General features: G+C 32.3%; 5 protein-coding genes across 5 annotated transcripts in view; 3 read left to right on the top strand and 2 right to left on the bottom strand.

Moving 5' to 3' along the window:
• The window catches only part of LOC128669662 (muscarinic acetylcholine receptor M2-like), a 77,543-nt gene extending 64,837 nt beyond the window's left edge, over nt 1–12,706 (bottom strand). Inside the window, exon 1 of the mRNA XM_053744631.2 lies at nt 12,467–12,706. The gene's annotated coding sequence lies outside the window, so the exon portion shown is untranslated. The remainder of the gene's footprint in view (nt 1–12,466) is intronic.
• Nucleotides 12,707–18,294: 5,588 nt separating this feature from the next.
• LOC128669694 (uncharacterized protein) lies at nt 18,295–19,382 on the top strand. The gene is made up of 4 exons (XM_053744747.2): nt 18,295–18,536; nt 18,703–18,806; nt 18,878–19,069; nt 19,243–19,382. Exons 1-4 carry the CDS (start codon nt 18,455–18,457, stop codon nt 19,264–19,266), a joined length of 402 nt encoding a protein of 133 aa, XP_053600722.1. The 5' UTR covers nt 18,295–18,454; the 3' UTR covers nt 19,267–19,382.
• LOC128669701 (uncharacterized protein) lies at nt 19,064–19,421 on the top strand. The gene has a single exon (XM_053744757.2). The coding sequence runs from the start codon at nt 19,113–19,115 to the stop codon at nt 19,419–19,421; it is 309 nt and encodes a 102-aa protein (XP_053600732.1). The 5' UTR covers nt 19,064–19,112.
• A 22-nt stretch (nt 19,422–19,443) lies between these two features.
• LOC128669692 (uncharacterized protein) lies at nt 19,444–21,941 on the top strand. The gene is made up of 3 exons (XM_053744722.1): nt 19,444–19,584; nt 19,683–19,904; nt 20,193–21,941. Exons 1-3 carry the CDS (start codon nt 19,476–19,478, stop codon nt 20,387–20,389), a joined length of 528 nt encoding a protein of 175 aa, XP_053600697.1. The 5' UTR covers nt 19,444–19,475; the 3' UTR covers nt 20,390–21,941.
• LOC128669652 (uncharacterized protein) lies at nt 21,932–26,580 on the bottom strand. Its single transcript, XM_053744621.2, has 9 exons — nt 26,072–26,580; nt 25,310–25,805; nt 24,513–24,670; nt 24,071–24,246; nt 23,773–23,923; nt 23,334–23,458; nt 23,083–23,212; nt 22,591–22,774; nt 21,932–22,370 (listed from the first exon to the last, which is right to left on the bottom strand). Exons 1-9 carry the CDS (start codon nt 26,151–26,153, stop codon nt 22,007–22,009), a joined length of 1,866 nt encoding a protein of 621 aa, XP_053600596.1. The 5' UTR covers nt 26,154–26,580; the 3' UTR covers nt 21,932–22,006.
• Nucleotides 26,581–26,637: the final 57 nt, after the last annotated feature.

The following is a 26,637-nucleotide window of genomic DNA, read 5'->3' as shown; positions in this document are numbered from 1 at the left end:
ACAAGGCCCACTACACCACGACGCTCGTTCTCTGACGCTGTGACGTTTCATTTCAATGTTCATTTCTCATTCAGAATTCAGGCAAGACGCCACGGAGCGTCACGGTTTGCGTGTATTATAATTTAATTTAATAGTTTCCTACAGTGACAATGTTTGGTTTAAAATGATTATACGATTATTTCCTTGAAATTTTTCTTTTTTTTTTTCTGAACTCCTGGCAACACGGAAAAATTAAGAGCACTTCACATTATATCGATTGAGCTCATGGTATTCCAAGTAAACGTTGTTTAGGCGTTGTTTCTAAATTATTTTTATACATCTAGTGCCTCTCACAATATACTTGGTTACTTATATTTTACGAATGTTCATCAAAATGTTAAGGCCCAGCGTGTTTCCAATCAATCAATGATAGGATCACGTAATAATTATATTTATCATATGACACATGATCTATCAGTACAGATGTAGTAAATTTATTGTGAAATAATATAACTAATGTTTTCGGGTAATTTATATTCATAATTGGTCAGTGGTTATTTAGATCCTGAGTTTAAAGTTTTATTAACATACGACGACACGGAAAATACTAATAAAACATACGGACACTCTTACTAAAACTTTGCCTAAAAACTTATTTTATTAATATTTATAACTATTTAAAATTTACTAGCTTATGCCCGCGTTTCGGCGTGAATTCAGTTCCTTAAAGGGATCAAAGTAAAATTTCAGTTATTCTTTTTATCGCGTATTCTAAGACTGGTAAAATTTATTTATTACTATGATTAAAATTCGTATTTTTTGTCATATTTAGTTCAATCCCCGTTTCCCGCTACAATTTCCGCTACGTGTCCCACTTCCGCTTTCCATAACGCTTGCCGAACATTTCATAGATACCTCTTTTCAAGAATAATGAAGTTTCGCATAAATATCCACCCTACTACATCATTCCCATAGAGATGCAGTTTTCAAAATCTAGTTATTGCATTACTTTATTTTACTAATCACTAGTTTTTAACTAAAATTTCAAGTTATGTTATTCAAAGCATGAATATTTCAATGATACTGAAAAATCTTTTCAAAAATTTACACCCACTTAAAAATATATGCGTTTTTCATAGAAGTAGTGTGAAGAAATGAAACCGTTTATGCAATTACAATATACGTATGAAGTATAAATGGAACAACCAATAGTCTGATGTACAGGTGCATGGAGTATCAGGGGTGATTATATTGGTATGGTGACCTGCCTATTTCACATTTTCGTACTCGGTTAAAATAAACGTGGCTTGCCAGATATTTTTGTTCAATTTTCTAAATTAACACCAAAACACTACACCTGAATGGATTTATAAAATATCACGGGACGTTCTCCTGAATTCTCCAAAATATTTTCTACGTGCAGATGTAATTTTCGGCTACTTTGCCACGTAGTTACCTACTTTTCTTTTACTTGGTTCAAGCTCAGAATCAGCATTTTGGCTAGATACCATGGCACCATGCTGAGCTGAGCTCAGCATATTCGATACTCTTTTGTATTGTACCTTTTAGTGTCAATGTTTGGATTTTATGCGTTTGCCGAATAAATGATTTATTTATTTCTTTTCTTTCTTTACTAAGCAAAAAGCTAAAAATTTAACTTAAACTGGATAAAAATAATAAAATAGTACCATTAAACATGAATTTCTAAACATTGAAGAAATATTTGTTAAACCTTAAAGAACCCCTCGAAAAGATCTGGAATCAAACATTTTATTATTAAAATTTTATTAAATATACTATTCATCTTTCCAGATTTCTATACGTATCTTTTCAAAAAATAATAACAGCGTTTGTTCAGATTTCCAATAAATAAGGGTTATTATTGAAAGTTTTTATTTAACTTTCAATGTAAGTATGTTTGATATAACTTTATTGCTTATGAAAACAGACAGACATAATTAAATCAAAAATGATTCAGTCAACTAGCTGAAAAAATATAGTTACAAACACAAAGGATATGTACCTATATAAAAGAAATGATTTCCCTGAAAAAGACCTGAAAGAAATTTTTGACGACCTCCGCGTGGCCTAATGGTCATCACGCCGGACTGCTACACCGGGCGGTCCGGGTTCGATCCCCGATCAGGTCAACATGGAAAATGAACTATTTTAGACTGACCTGGGTCTTGACTATTTGTCTATACCTATATATGTATTGTATATATTGTAAAACATAGTATCGTTGAGTTAGTAACCCATAACACATAAGTCTCGAACTTACTTTGGGGCCAATTCAATCTGTGTGATATGTGTATAATTATTTATATTATATTATTATAATAATAATAATATATAAAGCCTAGTAAATTCTCTTGTACTCATAGTAAACTTTTAATGGAAACCTAAATCCAACCCGCATTGTGAAGTTGCTGTGCTACTTATAGAAAAGATTTAATTTTATTTCTCGTAGTCCCATTTCTATGTTCAGTAACTTATTTATCCTCCTGTATTTATTATTCCTGCACATTATAACTTTTTAACGTATAATGAAGTATTGGATGATGTATAAATTACACTTGACTGACTTGTAAGAAAATGTTTGTGAAATACTTTATTCACTTATACACTTAATCCCTCCTAAATACGTAAAGCGATTCGAAGGATTTAGACCCTTCAACCTGAATGCCAAATACCTGACTCAGGTATTCTAATCACATCCCCAATACTTGACTCATTTGATTTTAGAGCATTTTCTACATAATAAATTCTTTCAAAGCGATATTAAATCTATTAATTTTAAATACATGTGTAACCCTCCCCCCCCACTTTTTCCAACGTAACGGTTGTTGTTAGGAATTCAAACAATTCGGCACAAGTAGTAATTAATAACGAAATTAGAAGTATTAAAAGTAATAAAAAAAATTAAACTTTATTTTTTCTCCACGACAATACAGTGAATCCGACTCGTACTTCGTTTTGTTTTTATAGTAAACTACGGAACATTACACTATTTTTTTTATTATTTTAAATTTTAATAATTTCATTAAGCTAAATATTTATTACTTATTTAATTAAGCTAAATATTGTTGTGTTCTTTGTAAGTGAATAAATAAAATTTAAAAATGCTTGTTCTTACTAAGGCAAAAAATTGGAGGACATTTTTAGGGACACTTGAGACTCCTCAATCACAGCCGTGATTGCTTGTCACTCGCGGCCAAAGACGATCCAATGCAAGTCACGCCCATTGGGCTTGCTAGACGTGTTTTAGCTCTGTTCAGCGACATTAGTTCTTGTTCTATAATATATTGTTTTAGCATAATTCCATAAGTATATTAAAAGAAAAACAATTCGCTTTAGACAACTTTCTAGCTATACGTACAATTTTTCATCTTTATAAATTGCGGGAAGCAGTCTTCATACATTTAATTAACATTGTATCATTAATAGATAACTTATTAAATAAATCTGTTCTATTTCTCTCTCGTCTGCATATGTTCCGGGTTTCGTGCGGGGCTGTAGCGCTACGAAGCCTGGGTCAGCGTTAAAAAGCTTAAATTTTTGAGTCTGATTCGACTGTATTCGATTTTATAACTAGCCTATTCTATTTAATTAATTTAAAATATATTATGTCCGTATGTATGTATCGTATCCATAAATATACTTTATGATATTGATAGAACTAGACAGAACATATTTTAACTAAATTACCACTACAGGACCAGTACCGAACTACTGCTTGTAATAGGAGCATTATGATGATGATAAATGAATAAGAATATACCCTCTGCGGGATTTTCTGTAAGTATAGGCAAACCCGAAAAAGATAATTTCACAGAAACCAAAAAGCGCAATAGATGGAATGGGAAAAATATACTCCAATTTCATATGAACGTAGTGTGTATGAACAAGTGATTTCGTAACACACCAATGATAGCAGCGTTCGACAAAACACAATACTTCAGAGACACGTCAGTTTCGCAGTATCTTCGCAGAAATCTTTTCTGAAATTTCAGGTTTTAGAGAATATGACACCCACAAAAGTCAAAAATTTATTATTGTAATAGTTACTACGTTAAACATAAATTTATACTGATGTTCAATAAAACTTCTAATAACAATATAACGTTTGCGCGTGCTGAAGTTTTAAATAAAATAATGGATTGAGAAATAGTATTAAGTGCTGAAACATGTATGAAAAATTCGCTCAAATTGTAGGGGTTCTCCTAAAATGCCATATTACTATTTTAATGAACTGTGATTGTTGGACTATCACTATAAAGCTATCAACTTTTTATTGCGTATGTCATACTTGTTACTATCTAGTAAGTACTTAGTCACTGATAATATAAATATAGGTATTAAAACTTTTATAACCCTTAACCATAAATCTATCATTGTACAGTTAATATTAGTCCGCGATATAGAAGGTTACTTGAAAAACATTGATAACGCCCATTATATTGATATATTTTTCCAAGAGAAGTAAAACGATTAGGTAAAATTCTTCCTCTCTTTCTCTTATCTGAGCGTTTTCCTGATTACTTTCTAAACATAAAACTATGTGTATGTTTCTCTCCTATGTGTATGCTCTTCACCTCTGTATCTTTTTTTATTAACCGCATATAGTCTACATTGCTCGCGTCACATAGGTATGCAGGCAAGTACCTGATAAGTTTAAAGCTAATTTTAAAAGAAGTAATCTATAATATTTTTAAATTCTATCTTAAACACTACCACTCTCAAGTCTTGTACGATATTAATATAATTTCTTTGTGCCTATAAGCGAAGAGTAATACGAGTAAGACTAATGTACTTATATATATTTATTTTTTGTTGATCTATGGAGAAAGTAAATTAATGTTTATTGTATTTATTTAATAGATCTATTGACACAATAATTTTTATAACATGACGATCGATTTGGCTAATATTTCATGTAAATTAGTTGTATTTTTTATTATTCTTATAAAAATTAAGCTTGCGAGTGAATAATTACAATGCGTAAGAAGAAACCATGCATTTTTCTCTAACATAATTTCTCTAGATTTAACAACCGCAATCTAGGTTAGTGTTGTTGCAATTGAGATAAATCTATCGAGAGTATCGTATTATTTCTATTTAATTGTGATGCTCTGTGGGAATACAATAGTATCCTGGATGATACAAAACCAAGCAATATGCACATATCAACTCTATAATAGCACAGACATTGTTTTCATTGCAAAAGTATCAATCCATGTGCTGCCACGAAGCTTAAAAAGTATTCTATATTCTATATACTGTTCCAGGTAATACTATTAGGTACATCTTCTCTCTTTCATTTTTGCATTATTTGTTTGTTCCCCATTGCATTTACAGATTTACAGTTATTATTTTACAATCAGCCGTCTGCCATTGGTTATTAGGAATTCTAATTCCTAATTGCCATAAAGGTCGTTTAGTTAAGTATCAAAAGTATTGCCTTTTGTAAATAGTACTTATTGACATATCGACTGGTTAACATTTTTTCTCTTGATAGTTCTACAACACTAATGTATTTGCCACTGCTAAAGCGATAGCTTTGGCACTCGAGTATTCAGATAGATCTTTGTTGCCTAAAATATTTCAAATGTAAATTTGTATTTGCCTTACTAAAATGTTCACCTAACTTTGCATGACACACACCGTAATAAATTAGTGTAGATTTCTTATAAGCTTTTTTGACATTGATCAGAATTCCTTTTCTGGATTTTAGAATGAATCTATAGCTTTTACATCTTAATAAATAACTTTATTCGTATTCAAAGAAAGACATCAGAATCGTCTAAAGGAATGTTTGATCTAAATGCCATGCCTTTTTCTTAGATGAAATGCTCTCAGAATTCTAACTAATGATGTATGAATGCTAAAATAAATTGTATTTAATTTTCTAACATTTTATAATTCGTATAGCTATTTCAGAAAGTCCAACTGATACCTATACTTATGCCTTTTGTTCGTTCATTACAAACTCTTGAGTACAAATAAATACTCTTTGCTATATTCGTTCGAGGTATTTCTGTCTCTCTTGTTGTATCTATCGGGCAAACTCATAAATCAGTATAATTCTGTACTCACAATAAATGCTACATACATAACTATTATATATAACCAGCAGACATTCTCATATTTGAACAGACGGACAGAAATTGCATAACATACAAAAGGGACGAGGAAGAAAAGGGTACAGTCCCTCCCATTCCAGTAGGTATGTAAATTAAGTAAAAGTTAATTTAACTATTACCAACATTTTAATCAAAATTATAAATCGTTCACGCGTTGGTTAATGTGTTTTATTTTTTTAACATCCAGTTTTTTCTTTGTTCTAAACGGACCTAGTAGTTTTTATAGGATTTATTTACCAACATCTCCAACACAGTATACTTAGCAGTATGTATATGTTTATTGTTTTGGCCTATAGACGAGACACTGATAGCATCTACATCGTCACTTTGAAATAATTCGACAAGATTGCGTGAAATTTGTTTAATGCAGATGAGATGAATTTATACAACCTCATGAGAATGCTGAAAGGCTGTAAGGAATTTAAATGAAGTTAGAGGACCTCGTGTTGTTTATACATACCCTTTGTAACCGACGAACGGACACTAGTGCTAACTTGTGTCGATAGACGCACTTAGGTGACATGACACGGCATGCATAATTATATTGTTTGGCTAAGACTTAGTAATTGGTAAAATAATCATATATTATGTATCTGTATATTTTCATCTTGTGGTAATAGAATCGTGATTTATTCACATGTCGATTACTTGAGTACTTCTGAAACTGGATCCCTTAGTTACTTCTGTATAAAAAGGTCTCCAGCGATAGACAAAGCGAAAACTAAGTGACGCGGTTGATAAGGGTGCCTTTTCTTTTGAAGAACTCCAAAACAAAGAGCAACTACAAATAATATTTCGCCAGGCGGCTACATTATATCACAAAATCCTGTAACTAGGTTCATACATTTTTGACATCCATATTTGGAATTTCGTTCAGTAGTTTTTACTTTATGAGCATAGGTTGTTTGCATCACATCAATTTAGTCACATCACAAAAATTTAGTACAAAGGTAGTCTTTGTTTGTAGTACATTTTCGAAGACCTAGATACTACATCTCTATTTAGATTTTTGATTGTTATGTAGCTAACTATTAAAACCTAATATGTTTATTAACTAGTGCACATAATGTTAGTTTAGTTACATACCTACATGTGTTATTAGAAAACAAAATGCCTACATGCTTAGTAATGATGGCACTCCATTCTTGATTAAACGATTAGCCAATGTTTGCAGGAAACTCATTAAAAAGTTTAAAAATTCTCAAACACCGGATATTTTGACATAAAGTTTACAAGCAATCTAAACTGATGCTAATGTTCTCTGAATTTTTCTAATCGTTCGCGCGTGCTTCGATGCGGAATCTCAACAGATGTGCAATAATCTACGGAACGCTCCGTTTGTTTATTGATCTTTAAAAATAGGGAACTCATTCATGAATCCTACACATCGTATGTTTAGTACCGCCATTACCACCTAGCCGATGAAACTATGTTCATAGCTAGAACTATGAAAGTCATACATAAATAAGTAGTATATTTCAACGGAAAATCAAAATATTTTCAATATTACCATTCCGCAAATCGTAACATAATATCTATAATTATGTAGAATTTCTCGACCAAACTTAAACCGTAACGGTAAATAGTCCGAAAGACAAATATCAAAAAATCTATAATAATATGGTGCCACTACGCACGGATAATACAACTTATTGAAGTATATCGAGGGAGTTATTGACTTTGTGTTTGTGTATGACGTTGTGAAAAAAAATACAATTTGGGTTAAATGAAGCTTAGGCCCACGCAAAAATGTTATGTGAACGATATTAAATTGTTGGAATTTAATTAATCCTTTTAGAGCATTTTCCACCTTTAGCTAGTGTGACAAAGCCATCCGGTAGATTTGATGTTGTAGAGCACTTTTATCACACTATACTCGTACATTATATACACGATTAATTGATTGATCATAATTTAGATGCAAAATTAATACATATCTATGTGCTGCTAATGGGTACCTTAAATATAACTTTATTTGATTCGTCAAGTAATTTACGAATATACTTTGAATGGTGACTGTATTATCAAGACAGTTGAGTCTATTTACCCTTTCTTTGAGTTCTTTTTTCCGATGTGATTAGGAAAACAGTATTGGAAAGCAAAGCCCCTAGCACACTTCTGTAGACTATTGAGGCCTTAGGTACGATTCCTAGTGATGAGTTTATGTTTGTATTATTATCTAGGTCTGTATGCAATCTATTCATATTTTCCCCTTTTAAAAATACAAAGCTTTTAAATTAATGAGATTGGAAAGAAATTTATCCTTTCGTGATTCAATTTCAGAATATGCCGGCCGGCTATTAACCAACGAAGTTTAAATTGAAAGATTTCAGTAATCCGATCTATGCTCAAAATTATTGCAACATAAAATGTTACATAGGTCCTCTATTACCTATTAAGATGACAATCATAAAATTTCTTATTTTCCTACAGTGAAATTTAAGTACAGGTTACATTAATTTATTTTAGTTAGGAGTAATGTAAGTACCTAACCACTATAAATTAACCAAATTCACTCACATTATTTATATGAGACTAGTTATATTGCCCGGGGCTTCGCTCACGTGGGAATTTTGAGATAAAATATAGCCTATAGCAATCTTGGATAATGTACCTTTCTAATGGTGAAAGAATTTTTGAAATCTCGTAGGCTCAATTACTGAGCCTACGAGATTTCAAAAATAGTAGATTACTTGCCTCATACATACAAACTCACAAAACCACAAACGCTTACTCTTTATAATATAGATAATTTGTGTGACAACGACTGAGTCGCGCTCGGGGTAAGCGTTTTCAGCAGTCGCGAAAAATAAACTAAATATGAGATCATAACCAAACAGGTTTAATGGCGTACGAGAATAATCCAGCATTTGTTGTGAACGAGTCATTAATTTGAGATTGTATTCACGGACGCAGTCACGCGGACGGAACCTACTAGTTGGCGCGGTCTGACGATAGCCGGGACATCTGCTGTAGCAGTGTATCTACTTGTTGTTGGAAAGTGTTCAGCCTACATAGTAAATACGAGTCCTCAAATCTAGATTCTTTGATTGAACCAAGGTTGTAAATGCGAAAGTTTAGGACGAAGATTTATGGATAAGCGTATAGCAGGTGAGGTAGTAGTGCCGAGTTTTAGTTGTAATTATAACTAGTTTGCATATCAAACTTTGCAAATATGTTTGTTCGAAATCGATATTATTCTATGATAAATATGTAACTAATATTTACATGGGCTATTAATTAACAAAAAAACATTATATGTAATTACATATAATGTTTTTTTTTTTCTATTCAATGGGAATTGAATAGAAAGCAATCAACACGAGCAAGACGCACGTATCAACTAATATGAAGCTTGATTCGTGACATGACTGATAAGGTAAGTGGCATGGTATCTTACGTGAGAATGGCGACTGTCTTTAGAAATAGAATATTTTTTTAATAGTATGAATTTTACTAATTTAAAAAAGACGAATTTCTATAAAAATAATGGGTCTCAACAAAATCAGTCACCACTAATAAAAGTGGTAGCATATTATAGCATTATAAATAGGTAAATTATATTGACCCGATAATGAAAAGCACGTTTTTTCAGAATGTTGACTGAAAGAAAATGCTGTTAGTAATAATATACATTTTTGTTAATTAAGTTTGAAGAAATAATTTAAAATGTGAATTGGTTAGGGGTAAGAAATTTGAACAAATAAACCACCTAGTAACACTCAGTGGATAAGCTCAAGGCAACAGAAACGTCATAAATATGAAGCTTTATTCGAACAAACAATGTTCGTGCCGCGAAAGGCCTAATAACTTTTTATAGGTAATTTTCAGGTGAATGGTGAGGCGTGGTTTCAACCCTCAAACAAGACCACTGCAAATCCTTCCGCGGATGTTGTATAAAAAATTGTTAGCTACGATGACACAATCTCAAAGAAACGGCAGAAAAGCAGCCGGTCCTTCAGATCATCAAAATTTCAGTGTTAGCCACGGACCACGCGATGACACCTGAGAATAGAGCTCACGAGAGATACAATGAAATTATTAAACTTATTTAGGGAAATATCAATTTACTTAATTGTTGAAACCGAAATCAGAAAAGTATGATGAGTTATTACTTATTACGAGTATCAAACTAAGTAATCAAAAGTAACAAGCAAGCAAGATATCTCCGATGCGCTGCCATTGATTATGCAGTTTATCATTCCGCTCAGATTGCAATTGTAACTAAAGTATTCCATTTGCTTTTATGTTATATTACATTGAATATTATTATCTGGACACAGCTGTTTTGACTGCATTCAACACAGATTGAATTAGATCGCTAGAAATAGTCACACTAAACAAGTGAAGCCAAGAAAAAAATCATTACATGTAGGAATTTTCTGAAATAGTTTCAACTTCTCTTGAGCTTTTAAGTAGGTACTTAATTAGTACAGGAGCAGTTGAGTAAAAACATTTTGTCGTTCGTTAAGCTGTTAGAGACCCAACTACATGGAAAAGACTCTTTGTACGCAACAATCTTACGATAAATAAGTAAACAGTATATAGTACATAATTACGACTCTCGACTCAGTATATAGTACATATTACTTTTCTCCGAGGGATTCTTCGGAGAAAAGTAATTTAGCCTCAATAACAAAAACATAATATTCTTATTCCCTATAACTGAACTATAAGGTATTTTAAAGTTGTATCAAACTTATTTGGCCATTAAGACCATCCAAAGTTGAAAGACGTACGTCGTAAGAAACATGTTCGTTCAATTTATTTAAAGGTAATGAATACTTTTCATTCAAGATATGAATTACCTACACTAGTTAGGTACCTATGTTTACACCTTTGAACCTAATCCACCTATATCTAATGTAAATGGTAAAATATTTCACGCCCGACTCACACTCACACTTACACTGGTGTGACGTGGTGGAAATATTTTTTTCCCTTTCACTTGCGATATCGATTGATGTGATTTGGCCTTTTATTTAATTATATTTCACGTAGATACATAATTTATTTAATACCACTCGCTGTAGTCGATATACCTTCGACTTTAAAATAGCTACATCTAATGCCTACAATAGCTCTATGCTTTTTTTTTATTTTCAAAGCAAATTGAATAAAAAGTTATTTTAGTTGAACGCCTGAAGCAAATTCAACGCACAGGAAACCATAAAAATGATGTTTAGCATAAACAAATATTTTCTCGAAGATACGATTGGCAATTGATTTTAAACACATTTTAAATATATGTGTAATAAAACAAAAGTTATCTAAAGCATAAATTTGTTGTCAATTTATAATAAATTGACAACAATTTTATCTCCAATTTTGCAGGGACGATTGTTGGTAGACAAAGCACATCCAGATTTGATCCATTAATATAACTAGATATAACTTCATAAATTTGCCCTTGGCAGTGTTCATTCTAAAATGCTATAGTTTATAGCTTGAAGATTTTTGATAATCTTCTACTTCTGAATGTATTATAATACTTTTTAATACGACCGTGTTAATTAGTGAGCGTATAATATAAGTTTGACCAACTTTCCATAAGCTACATTTGACCAACTCTCCGTTCATTAATTATATACGTACATCAAGATATACTTTACTATCTCTTACCCCCAAACTTTAGCCCCCATTACAGTTTATTTGGGTTCGATTTTTGAAAAAAAATGTTATATTGTACCTAGGTAACATTTTTTTCAAAAATCGTTTGAACGTGTTTCTTTAACTACAAGTCGTGTCGTGAAAGCAGAACAGGCAGACAGACAGATTTTCGCTTTTATACTATGGATTTTGTTGCTGTACCTAGGTTAGATCCTTTTGGAATTCCGGATATAAAGTTCTATCTACCCAGGATTGGCTGCAAGCGTATATTTTGTACCTACTTGTTTGTTAAAAGCGTTAAAGTTTTAGCATACACTCTTTAAGATTACTTGCGGTCTTTTATTCCAAATTTACTGAACGTAACGTACGTGAACTTTATAGCCTTTAGAAAAATGAAGTTACCTACTCTATTTCCTTTAATAGTTTATACTCTTGCTGTTGAAATCAAGTGGAGAGCAGATTCCATTCATCATATTCATATATCACATTACATAAACCATTCGGCAGGAATAGTTAGGTAGGATTCAAACTTGAACCTTTAATTATCATACAATCGGTATGTACTATTCATACATACCGAAGTACTTATGACATGACCGCTTTTGCCCTTGCTTTACTTTGGACATCTGAGATTTTATTAAAGGTTAGGTCATAAAATATCAAGTATATTTAAGATATATGTATAGTTAGTTCCACTTTTTACATAACTTTATAGTATTATATTACTTTCTCACCTTTATTTGTTGTTAATGTTGAAGAACATTGCTATTTATTCGACAAAAACAATTAATTAGTAGCAACTTCATTAGAAACTTTAAAACTGTGATATGTGTGATAAAATGTAATCTAGTTTTGACACAAATAACTTTTCCACACGAAATAGGACGAAAAATGTTATCCGAATGCTATCAACACTTTTAAATTTCGTAAGACGTAGACGTTAGGGCGGCGACGGTGCGGCGAGCGACCGGATCGAGGGCTGCCTGCGGTAGCACTGAGCGTACGGCGGCGCCCTAGAAAACCATGTAGCCAAATTTCTTCTTGTTCACCACATACTTAGTTCTATTACAGGAATTAAACATACATTCCAAGTGATGCATAATTAGAGACTTTGATGTTTTCGACGTTTGTGGAATCGTTTTGTCTTCTCAGATAACATAAATTGGTTTCGGTTTACAGTCTAGGGAATAATGATGATCTCGGAAAAAAATTAACTAAGAACCCACAAAAATGACATTTTTTTTCTTGAAAGACGGTGCTTATATCGATATGGCCGTCTTTTGTATGTTATTAATCTTAATTCATGTATTAAATAAATTTAAATTTCTGATAGGTATTCTTAAGTAAGATATCGATTCAAAATTAGGTACAATAGCATCAATATTAATAAGGTTCAACTTCAGCTCTTGAAAATAAGTATTTTATAACAACAATCGAATTTTGTCCTAAGTTAAATTTTACTTTTAAATTAATTCAATCTTGGAATTAGAATATATAGATTTATAGGCAGCAACACAAATCACGTAAAGAAATTGGTCTAAACATGACTTTCTCTCTCTCTCTCTCTCTTTTGTGTATGCGCGAGCGTGTATTTATACTAAAACTTTCATTTCTCAAGCAAATCCAGAATATTAGACTCTCATAACAAATTTATCGTTTTACCTTATTGTTTAATTTTCGAAATAGAACATGAAATATTTTTTCTTATTGGGTTGTTTAATTTCATCTAGATTATTCTTTTTCATATTCGCAGGATCCTATCTTTTGATTTTTTATAACCGGGGCCGCGCTGTCAACGGACTGTATATGTAAGTATATAATTGGCTTATCATAGATAAGTTATTGATTAAATAAATACATTTTTTTTAGTTTCTTTTTTCGTTTTCATTACCAAAATAGCTCTTACCTCTGGCTTCCCAAAACGAAATCAATATATCCCTTGAATAATATCTACAAAGTATTTTTACCATAGTACTTTTACGTTTTACGTAAAAGAATAATATGGTAAAAATACCCAGTATACCTACTTACCTATGAATTATTATACCCAGTATACCTACTTACCTATTTACTACAATCGACGTTCAGTTGATGGAGGTTTTTATGTTAACAATTCCTATCCTCATTAAACTTTGGTATGAAATAAATCCTCATTGAAGTATGTAGGTACAATAAGTAGTTTTTTTTTCTATGAAAGCAACATTATATATTCCGGTAATTGCAATTGGTAGCTTTACTTGAACAAATTGGGGCTATCTAGACGTGTGTTTAAAAAAAAACAAAAATACATTGCGAGGAGTGGAGAACTTTAAGCCAAATTAGTGAACTCCTATTATATGTATAGGTATTTATTCAATATTCCTGGCCTAAGGGCCATTCCCGACTCATAATACCTAAATGAACAAAGGTAAATCGTAGAAAACACTATTTTTTTCACAATTCTGTACAACTAACGGAGAATTAAAAAGTTTGCTTACTTAAACTACGAAGTTTTCTATTTACGTTATGGTAATAAAATTAACGAAGCCAAGGTGAGTTTTTGTACCAGAAATAACTATTGGCTAGAGTTTAATAAGGTGTACTAGAATGGTCGGTCAACGTTATCATTTATACTATACTAGCTGCTCAACAGCTTGTGAAGTGACTATGATTCAAGTGAAAAAACCTAACAAAAACCAGACACCGTTTATTATTTTGGCTGGACACGTAATCAAAAATCCTACATACCCATGTCCGGCTTTATCAGGACTTCTGGCAACCCTAAATCCGGCACTACTTTTGTCCATTGATGGCCTTCTCTTAGCCAAGTGTCCAACCAACTATACATAGATAATGGATCACATGACAGAACAGATGCGTATATCACTAAATACTAATGACAAACTACTCAGGAAACAGCAAATATATATAGGTAATACATAAGCTGCTATTTTTTATACGTATAGGTATGTATATGTGGGTATCCGGAATAAAATAAAATGAAAAACCTATTATTGACTATTACATATTAATTACATACTGACTAGTACATACAAAATATGGTTTTATTGCTTTTCAAAATATTCGCTATTGCATAAATGCATTATCCATGCACTTATGCATTTGATGAAACCAGTTTTATACTAGAACTTTTTGCAATCTAAGTATTTGCAATTAGAATTTGTTGTTTGGAAATAAAAAGAAGGCGTTTGGTGCCAAATCAGGGCTATATGGCTGATGACTTGTTAATTCCACCGTTTCACCCTTCAAATGTCGAGTCGTTTCATCTGAAGTGCTGAACAGCCTAGCACTGCGTCGATGTTTCATAGTACAACAACAGATTTAGGAGACATCTTTAATTTCGTCCGTGAGCGAACGACGTCCACGGCTAAACTCATTAAACCTGTATAAAGTATATATGAACTGTGTTAATCGATGCACTACTGTTGAGTTAGATCTCGTTAAAAATCATAATAAATCGTCGCGAGTTAAATCCTTTGTGATACGCAAAATTTAAAATCGCGCTACACAATGAAAACAATTGACAGTAGGATAAAACAAACTGCATTCTAGGTACTTACTGCCAAATTTCCATTTTCGAATATAACTAGTTGTTTACCATGAACTTAGACCTCGCGAAAACAATAAAATTTTGAGGAGTTTTAAAAAATTGTGAATATTTCAAAAACGACTTAACCGATTTTGATGCCCCACGAACTTAAAAATTGTATTGACAGATCCTACATACGGCAGCGCGTGCCGTGTTCAACAATATATAGGTATCTACCTACATAAAATAATTCGGCGTATTTTTTAATTCCACGATATTTCAGAATTTATTCATCCAATTTATGTGGTGTAAAAGACAAAATGTATCTTCATGAAATTATCTTGTTGATGAAATAACTTTTAACCATAAGGATTAATATGCTTGTGTAGTAATAATTGTCAAAATGCACCTTTTAATTCACATTATCTTTTTTACTTATAAAATGCCTTATAGTTAGGTACTTACTTAATTATAAAAGATCGATGTATAGTGTCACGGACTTTTTTATGGATGTACTAAAAACCTATATTTTGTAGTATATTATATGCATGCGCTTTTTTGGATTACTTTATAAGTGTTCATTGATAGCAATCTCAGATAATGTAGCTTTCTAATGGTGAAAGAATTTTTGAAATCCATTTGGTACCTTACCCGCCTCAAATATACAAACTCACCTCGCGAACGCAATATTTTTACAAAATTGTGAATATTTCAAAAACGGCTCAACCTATATAGTTGCCCTACGAACTTAAAAATTCCATTGGCAGATCCTATATACCTTTTAAATTTCATCAAAATCGGACTAATTTTTCGAAAGTTATCGCGTTACAGAGTACATACATACAAAAAAAATATTTTTGCCCCAAGTGGAATGTTAGACTTCGCTCGCTGCGCTCGCTCGGTCAATTATTTATGTTGTGGCCAGTTACGGATTATTAAATAACAGCCCTCATACTTTCAGTAAAATACAGCATATAGGTAAAATGTAACAACAAAATATAAAAGAGTCAATTCCAATGAATCGCACTGAAAGCAAGAACTAAAAGCTTGAGCACGAAAAAACTTTCTACTCGAACCGTTCAGGCGTGTTGGCAATCACAATAAAAGCTCTTGGAAGCCCCATCTTAACTTAGGTACCTTCTGTATTCCCATATGTTTTTTCTTGACTTTAATAACTTGCTCTCCAATTTTGTCTTTTAAAAAATTGTGTTGGTACCTATAGTTTATAAGTACAATAAAATAATCAATTTCTAAAGAGCGTTTACGCCAGTTAACAGTAATTTTAAAACCTGTTAAAAACTATCAACAACTTTAGGAAATTTGTCTGATACCTACTATTGAGACAACTCAATAGTATCAGAGAAAACATTTCGATCAATAGAGTATTTGTTCATTTTATCAAGAAAACTGAACAGCGGTTTTCGTAATTTGCCGTTCAGTGTAGTATTCGAAGTTCAAGATATTATCAGAAGAAGTAACAAACTTTAGTAGAAAATAAAGAATATATCAAAGAAAAATTTGTAATTTGGGCATATTATAATAACAAATTAAAATTCATAGGTACATAGGGAATTGAAAAGGATATTTTCACCATTATATCTATATACCTACCATAATTAAATATAATAATATCTTTACATAAGTACCTAATAGAAGAAAATCTTCTTTATAACATAGTTTGAAACAATAAATTATATAATTTATTGTTATTTTTTCTTAAATATTTGAAAACTAAGTACCTAAGTAGTATAAAACGCTGCGCTCGATTCCATTCAAATTAACCCAGCCGCGCGCCGCCATGCTTCGCTGCGCTAGACTTATAGGTACGCTCTTGTATAATATGTTAAATCGATTAGCTGTACCCCGGGGCTGCTGAAACTTCGGCAAAAAGTGCGTGTTATTCCAGGTTATAATGTCCAGTACAATTTCATTCAAACATCATCATAATCGGTCCAGTAGTTTTTGAGTCTATACTAGAATGGTTGATAAATACTCAGTGTTGCAAGCATGGCTAAGCGCCCTCATTTATTTTCATTACTTTCTTGACAGACTGCGCATGCGTTCGTTAAACATCATGGTCAAAATCTATGGTCAACATGTCTATGTGTTTGTCAAAAGTAGACTGAGAAAGCTATAGACTCCGTCATATTTCATAAGTAGAACGCACCATTTCGCACATCAATGTGCGAAATTAAAAATACATACAGCTACATACATGTGAAGAAATGAGAAAGTGCGCTGACACCTTTTGTTATGTACCCTTTGTATACCCGGGCCAATCTGTCACTTTGTATCAAGCTTTGTATAAATCATGAAATCAGTAGGTACTCTGTCGAAGTCATTACTAAATCCATGGTATAAATCTTCTGACTCATTTGGTTTCACACGTACGTTGTACTTAAGTACATATTAAATCCATGGTTTTTTGGTCTTTGTCAAGCGTGGTCATGGTCAACTCACTATTCCCCATGGATTTAATAATTGTAATAGGGAGTATTACTGCAAATTTATCCCGCCAGAGTACAGCACTGTATGTTAGATACACAAAAGCTTTGCCGCCTTTTGCTATGTCGATAAAACGTTTATTTTAGAGTATTAATCCTTTCATTATGTATGCATTCGTTTGTGAAAATACACAACAATGTAGCATATTCGGCGCCTAATAGCGCCATAATAGCTAACTTGCTTAATATGCCCTTTCCATGCTATTATCTGTTTACGGTGTGAGGGATGGTTACCCGGATATATTCAAGCCTCCCACTTACTTCCCAATTTTTTATTCTTGCCAAAAACCAAATTTAGAAAAAAACAATCTACATAAGATTGAAAATTTGATTCTAAATTTAATGTGAGAAATTGTTAATAATGTGCCTTCAATTCAAAATCCAAGACAAGATGACAGACAGGAATCCATGCATCTTTTCCATCGCCGTTTCTTATCCCAAATCTTTGTTCCACCGTGGTTGTTGGTTATGGTTTGTTTTTCTCTCTCTTCAACTAAACATCTCACTCACTCAGATCATTATAGTATGTACCTACTTGTTTCTCGATTGATTTTAATTTCATTACTTACCTAAATATTGTTTTGTCTTTGTAAGTAGATTATTGCTCTACTATTTAAAGATTTAAGTATATTTTCATACCACGTACGATTTTTCTTAGAATTCTAAGAGTGTGAAATTATCCGTACTCAATGCCATACATCTTGATTCGAGGTAATCTGGCATCGTATGGGCATAAAAACCCTTGGCGTGTTTTGGTCTCCGGTTTGAAAGGTAGCTGCTACTTGATTACCTATTGTTGAAGGATCTCGCAAAGCATAAAATGTTACGTTTATTTGAACGTATGTATAGTACCTACCTATCTGATTAGATAAAACTGATAGGTGCTAATTTCAAAACATATTTTACTTTCCAATACTCATTATCTATCTTGTTTTAGCTGTTGAAATAGAGCAATTAAAAAGATTTACATGTGGTGGTTATTGTGACGATTCCACTATCGTATATCTTCAACATCCGTGCGTTATACTTAGTGCTCTAGAGGTGAGTGCTAAAATAATGTACCTACCTACCTATCAAGAGTTGTAAAATGACTAATACCAGCCTTATTACAGGTATTGGGTTACAAAGTGGTCGCTTCAAGTTCTACAGCTGTTAAACAGGATTATAATGAATATATGTGGACAATGAGAAAAGAATTTTCTGAACCAGAGCCATCAATCATTGTGGAACAAGACAACTACACAAACTTCAACAAGGAGGCTATGCACTTGGGCAACTACCAGAATCCAACTAAAGACGACGAGGTTTAATTAATTTTATCACACACTTTTTCCTTTTTTTGTTACAATGGATGTCAAAGGTGGACAACATTCTCAAACCAATCTGGCATCTTCTGCTTTAGTAGAAGAAGATGTTCTGGTTTATATTGCAGTGAAAGGCTCATTGCATGCAAATGATTGTTCTGTCTTTGGTTTAGGACAAGAAGAAAAAAAAGCACTAAACAAGAAGTATCCAGGCTCTGGTGTAGTTGTTAATGGAATCTCTATCAAGACTAATGTTCTAGAAGCCATCAATTCGCTAAGTCGGTTGGGATACAAGATAGTTTCCAGCACTGGCGAAACTGAAATAACTTGGACGATGCAACGTGAAAACTAATTGTATTATCACAGCTTTAACTGTATATTATTTACTTAGTGTTTATGTATCAAAATGACTCATAATAATTGTGACCATGCAACCTGCACAACACAAAATGCTAATTCTTCAGTATGCCAGACTGTCTCTGAAATGGATTGGGAAAGGGGCTTGTGGTATGCAGGTATGTGGAATCATTTTATCAATTTTTATCTTTTCTTCTATGTCTTATCATCATTTTTTCTTTTGTGATATGTTTTTAATTGCTATATTGTATTTTAGCCTTTTATGGGGATAGAGAAAGAGTAAATTATTTGATTGATAAATCAAGGGATGCCAAAGAAGCAGTCAATGCCCCTGACAATGGTGGTTACACACCATTACACTATGCAGCTAGAATGGGACATGTTGAAATCTGTAGAACTTTGCTGCTGAATGGAGCACTCATTGATGCTCAAACAAAATCTGGAAAAGCTACAGCATTGCACAAAGCCTCTGCTTTTGGTAATACTTTTTCTTTTGTTTTGTAAGCAAAAAGATTTGAATTATTAAATTACATTAACACACAACACAATTACCACTAGTGTTAATTAAATAACAAGAAAATGAGAATTTAATAACTAATAATAAATTAGGTTTAAATATTGCAAAACAAAATCTAAAGTTAAATGACTGCCATCAATATCACTCTTAGTTTGTATCTATTCGAAAAGTATGTTAACATGAATAAGATCATGGATCTAAATAGCAGGAGAGTAAATGTCCTTTGATCATAAGAGTTTTGTCTTGCAGGAAAATTAGACGTTGTGAAATTTCTCATACAGGCTGGAGCTTGCGTCAACATACAAGATGTTGATGGACGGACAATACTTCACAAGGCTATGGAAAATAAAAATATGGAGTTAGCAAACTTTCTACTAGCTACTTACCCTAATCTTCGTGCGATTAGGGACAGGAAAGGTAGATGTGCGGTGCCATCTGGTTACTGAAGCATTTTAAATACTAAAATACTATTATGTTATCCTTACTTTGCTTTTGCACATTTTGCAATTGTATTTTGTGTGTAGGTGAGTAAATATTTATAACAAATCAAATTCATGATAATTAGTTAATATGTGCAATATTTTTTTTATAATTATATAGTAGCTTATTCATTATTGTTGTTGCTTTATACAAAAAAATTTAAAATAAGACATGAATGTAAACATTCCTTATTAATAACATATTATAGAAGTATATAATCTATAACTTAAAGTAGTGACTTTATGTGCCCATATCATCTTTTTTATATAAGTAAGCATTATGACCTACCTTAATGTTATCTATTCATAGAAAAGGAACCTTAAGGAAATTCTGAAAGAATGGTCTGTTTGAATAACAATTATCAAATATTTCGTAGCCCAAACTATACATACACTTTCTTCCAAATCCTACAAAGGGGTATTAAAGGCCCGTCCATGTCGTAACCAGCTCGTTATGTACACACGTGTATACACGCAAGGGTTTCGTGCACAAAATTCGCACGCTTTTAACTGACATGATTTTAATGCATAAAGTTGTGTAAATTGTGTCTGCTAAGGCCTATACTTTTAAAATTATGTCAAATAAGGGGTAGGTAATATAGTAAAATACTCAATGGCAGGACACTGCACTTTTGACTTTATTTTTATAATTTCTGTATAGGAAACAGGTACTTATGCATTATCACTAAATACCGATTTGTATAAATAGGAAGATAATCATATCATTTTAATACATTATACGCCTAAAATACATAGCATACTAGGTAATGATGACTATACTGAATCCTGAAGAATTAAAATATTTTTTCTAAAATACAGATTCATTATGGTGACAGCAGAATAAACTAATACATTCGATGGAAATGAGCGATAGACACATCTACTTGCAGCCATCTTCTATCTGTATTAGTGAACAAATGATCTACTGATGGCTATAATTAGAAGTAGGTACCACACATGGCGCATATTCGAGTTTCTCAAAGCTATTGAATGACTCCGAAAGTTTGTATCACAGATATTTGTAGTAGAAGTGATGGTGTTATGCTAAATTTTTATTTTAATCTCTGAGGAGAAAATAAATGTATGTATGTATGTGTTGAACTAAGATATAAATTAATATAACTATGTGCATCTAAATCGTTTAACTTATAATAATACAGGGTGACTTTTGTCTACATGCTCAGTCCATGATACTGAACAGCATTTCGTTCAGAAGATCCATACATAAAGTCACCTTGTATACATATTTTAGAAATGTTGTCACAACTCGCGAATTCTAAGGCAAGGTGTTTTATATTATATATATTTTGACTTAATGAGATTTTTGGCTCATTTTAATCAACTAGGATTTCGTAATGTACTGTGTTACATTTTATTCATGTTGTGAAGATATTCACAATGTTTTTGATGATCACTAATATTGGTGTTGAAACCAAAATTATATTTGATATCTTACACTTGAAACACCTTTTTACTATGATGTTTTTATTTATTAAATAAAAAGCATTATTTTTCACGATAGATTTGTTTTATTTTATAAACATACCTTTATAGAAATAGATTGATTCAAATATCAACTAAATACTAATAAATTCCCTCGTCTTCCATCATAAGGAATCTTTTTAAGCTCTTTGGTAAAGGTAGAAGTGGTATATATGAATACATAGTTTTGTTTTTACACAACTTTCTAATTTTTATTCTACAGAGATCGGCTAACTCAAGTGGGGTTTTAGAGACATGATGAAGCCAGTTAACTGTCGTACCAGGTTTAGAAATCGGAGGTGACGTTTCTGGGATTGTGGTACAGTGTCCAGCTTTGATTAGCATGGAAGCAAGGTCAGGCGTTTGTCGCCTACTCGCTATTGACAAGTTGTCGAGACCGCATGAATGAAGGTCGCACGCATTCACGTCGGCGCCATGTCTTATTAGTAGAACAGCCGCGTGATCTCTGTAAAGAAACATACTATTTGCCATACATACAAAATATTTTTATTTATGTTATATATAATGCTAACACTGGTACCATGTTTTATTTTCTAGTCACTGCATATAATAATATGCCTTTTAAGACTACCGCCATCTTGTGAAAATTTTAAAATTCGAAGTTGGGACCTTTTGATGACAGGCTTAACAACTAAGGACTATATGATTAAGTAAATGTTTCATACTTATGTAACAACAATGCCCTGTTCAAAGCAGTATCTCCCGTCAACGCAGTAGCATTTGTGTCAATTCTATATTCTAATAGACAAATTAGTAACTCTTCAAATTCCTTGGGGCAGTCTATACTTTCCACAGCTATGTGTAACGCATTGGCTCCTGTTATACTATTGCAAGCATTAATATTGGCCCCTGCAAGTAAAATATACCATTTTTTTTTTAAATCATAGGAATAATAAATAAATATATGGGAACAAATCACAGATTGAGAAAAAAACCAGAAACCCAAAACTAAATTTGAGTGTTGATTAGTTTGGAATATTTGATGGATTCATAGTTTGGAATATTTGATGGGTTCATAGTTTGGAATATTTGATGGCATCATAGTTTGGAATATTTGATGGATTCAATAAGCTTATTTCATTTGAAACAAAACATGACTGAAAATGAGCTTATTTGAATCTATGAATTTGATTTGAAATTGAATGAATTTCTTTTACCTTTTTCAAGTAAAACTTTTACGACCATGGGTTGAGACAACCGCGCTGCCAACAATAATGGAGTGTCCCCATTATCGTTATGCAAATTTATTCCACCGCCAACATTAGCAAGCATTTTCACAATACCTTCCTACAATATGAAAATTAATTATTTTAAAGAACAATCTAAAATAAAATCGACAATTTAAGTCTTCTGGTGAAAGAAAATTTACCATAATATAAACATGCCTTCAATTGAAATAAAAAAATACCTGTCTCTGTATAATTGCATTGTGTAAAAGTTTATGAGAATGTGTTATCCGTGCTCCTGATAAAAGCAGAACTTCAACGACATCTGCATATCTTTGCCAAACAGCTTCACATAATGGAGTGTATCCTGAAAATTTTAAGTAAATAAATATTGATTAAGTAAATTGTACAAAAAATTCGATTTTTTTTTCATCAATGGAATATCCAATGGAGTTACGGAAAAGAAGGGTAACTAGCAACCATACTGGCCTTTAAATAGGCTTTAGCAAATAGGCAAGTATTTGTAGATAAGGACTATTAATATAAATTAATAATTATAGAGAGTGGATTTATGAGAGTTGTGGAGTACTCAATATATTTGACTTCAAGAATATACAAAAATCTACAAATATATGAAATCTAAACTCAAATAGAAATGTTAAATATGAGGAAAAATATTACCATGTATTTCTTCACCATTAACATTGGCTCCTGAAGCAATTAAGTATTTGACAACTTCTATATGACCTCGTCCAGCTGCTAAATATAAAGCCGTGCGCTCATTTGTATCTCTTGCTTCTAAGTATGCCCCATTATTGACTAGAATTTTTACCTATAAGGTTAAATATGTGTAATATTGTCTTAGGCCTAAAATGTTGGTTTAGTTTAAAAAAATACTTTCCATACGAAACCAAATAGTTATTTATGATCCTTAATATTAAATACCTACTTATTCTCTATTTTTATTATCTTTACTCACCAAATCTAAATATCCCCGAGATGCTGCAAAATGAAGTGGTGTGATTTTTTCATGTGTTTTATTGTTAACATGACTCCCAGAAGCTAGTAATATTTTGACAATTCCAGTGTGGTTTCTTATGACAGCTACATGTAGAGGAGTCAATCCATCACCTGCCGTAACATCCACTTTGCATCCTGTAAAACAACAGTTTCAAGCTTTCAAGTGGGCTTTACATGATGTTCACCTTTACTGAAAATTTTATTTTTTTTAGCGATTTTTTTCTCTGTACCTATTACAAATTATAGGATGAGTTAATAGGAACAAGACTAGAATACTAGACTATCAATAGGACTAGACTAGTTTTGACTATTTTGATGTAAACTAAAATGGACATGCTTAAGCCCCCTAATTAGTGATGGTAAGTGGAATATCTAACACTAGGTAATGTAATAATAATCACCTGCATCCAGTAATAACTGCACTGCTCCTTCATGACCTTGATCTGATGCATAATGCAATGCTGTTCTCATGAACATGTCCTGCTGATCAATTCCATTGGTCACTACTGACGCTGCAGCTATTGCAGCTCCAGTGCATTCTAGAATAGCAGCATACCACCTGCACCGGTCAATAAATAATTATGATCAGACTAATGCCAATCAATCAAATCTCAAGATATCAATCAATCTGTTGCCTTATGTTGTTTCTGAATAAAGCCATATTTATTTTCTAGTAACTATAGTATGCCTCACGGTCGGGTCCACTCTACTTCCCCGAAAACCTAATTGAGATAAACTGGCCAAGGGTTATGTAGCAACAAGACTTGTTTTGCATGCCCATGTCCCTATAGGTTTGTGGTAACTAAATATATGCTACAGAACCGTTCATGAGCAAATCCGACTTGTTCTTAGCTGGTTTTTTATTGACAGTTATTTAAAAACAGTTTTAAATGGAAAAAAACTCATATGCTTTATAGAAAATGCAACCATTAACACAACATTTCATTTGAAGCATGAATTTTTTTATCCATCAGGTAATCAAAATCATATTACACAATTTTGTAGCTGTTAATTTAATACACCTACCTATCAAATTTCAACCTTATATAAAAAAATATCTGTGGCATATGAACAGACAGACATGCATGACAAAACTATAAGGGTTGGTTCTGCTTTTACCATTTGGTAGTGAACCCCTAAAAGTGATTAGTTTAATCCCTCATATCTTGTTTTAAGATTTCAGAATATAATTACTTACCTATACATAGATGACCAAGTCTCATCTTCACTAGTAGTTGGTGCCACATTTCCTATTTCCTCATCCCACTCCAGTTCTGCATGTGGAGAAGGTGTCAATGTTGAAGGACTCAAAGGTGATTTCAAATTAGAAATCTTACTTTCATCACTGCTGGACCCTTCACTATGTATGAAAACATAATATCCTTGGTTCTTATCTGATCCTACAGTTTCGTGAGTGACTCCAACACTGCACTGTCCAACATACAGGTCTTTGAATGTTCGGTCATTTAAGTTTTTGCATTTCACAACATTGTCATCAAATTGCCCATCATGCCTTAGTTTTCTTTTGTGTGATTTTATCAGTCTCTTGCGACTGCCTCCACTTGGTCTAGTTGATGCACTTGGACCTGTTTTGCTAGCATCAATGAGTAGTTTCAAAATATTTATGTTACCAACATTAGCTGCTTCTCCAAGACATGTTTTTCCAGGACTAGCTGTTTTGTTAGGATTTGCACCTGAAATAATAAGAACAATTATGTAATTACAATATGTAAATTATTAACTAGTATTAGAAAAAGTTTTTCTTTAGCTTGAAGCTAAATAGAGTAGGTATTCTTTCTGATAACATACTGAACCTATTGTGAATTTTGGTAATGTAAAATCATGCTTTACATCTCAGATTTTAGAATTATACGATTATTGATTTTAGTGACCTAAATATACCACCGCTGTTCAATAGGAACTCAGTAAAATAGGTGTGTAGAAGAACACTATTACTTACCTTGAGATATTAAAGATGAGACTGCTTCGAGATCTTCAACAAGTATTGCTTGATATAAATTATCTTCTAACGATTTATCCATAATTATCAAAAATGACAAATATGTACAATAGTTCTATGGATCTTTCTTTGACTAAACTTTTATTTCGGCCGTATCAAACGTTTGATTAGGTACCCATTTAATATATATATAATATTATGTACTATATTACATGTATATAGAGTAAAAAATAAGTACTCTTTCACTCAAATCACAGTTACCTATTAAAAACAATTTGTTTTTATTTGTATTTTTGTTAAGTGCTACAATTCGTATGTACCTATTCTATATTTTTCAAGTGTCAGTCAGTGTCAGCTGTCTGTCACTTGTCGAGTAAAATATCGATGTTATCGATCGATAGCCTCACCATGGATTTAAAGAAAGAAAGAAATCATTTATTCGGCAAACACAAAATCCAAACATTAAACATTAACACTTAAAGGTAAAGTACAAAAGAGTGTAGAATATAGATCGAATACAATATGTCAACCGAAATGGCGACCAGCTCAGCATGGTGCCATGGTAT

Source organism: Plodia interpunctella, chromosome 1 (genome assembly GCF_027563975.2).
Source record: "Plodia interpunctella isolate USDA-ARS_2022_Savannah chromosome 1, ilPloInte3.2, whole genome shotgun sequence".
Classification (NCBI taxonomy): domain Eukaryota; kingdom Metazoa; phylum Arthropoda; class Insecta; order Lepidoptera; family Pyralidae; genus Plodia; species Plodia interpunctella.
The sequence above is the reverse complement of the archived record's forward strand: the minus strand, read 5'-3'. Positions and strand labels throughout refer to the sequence as shown.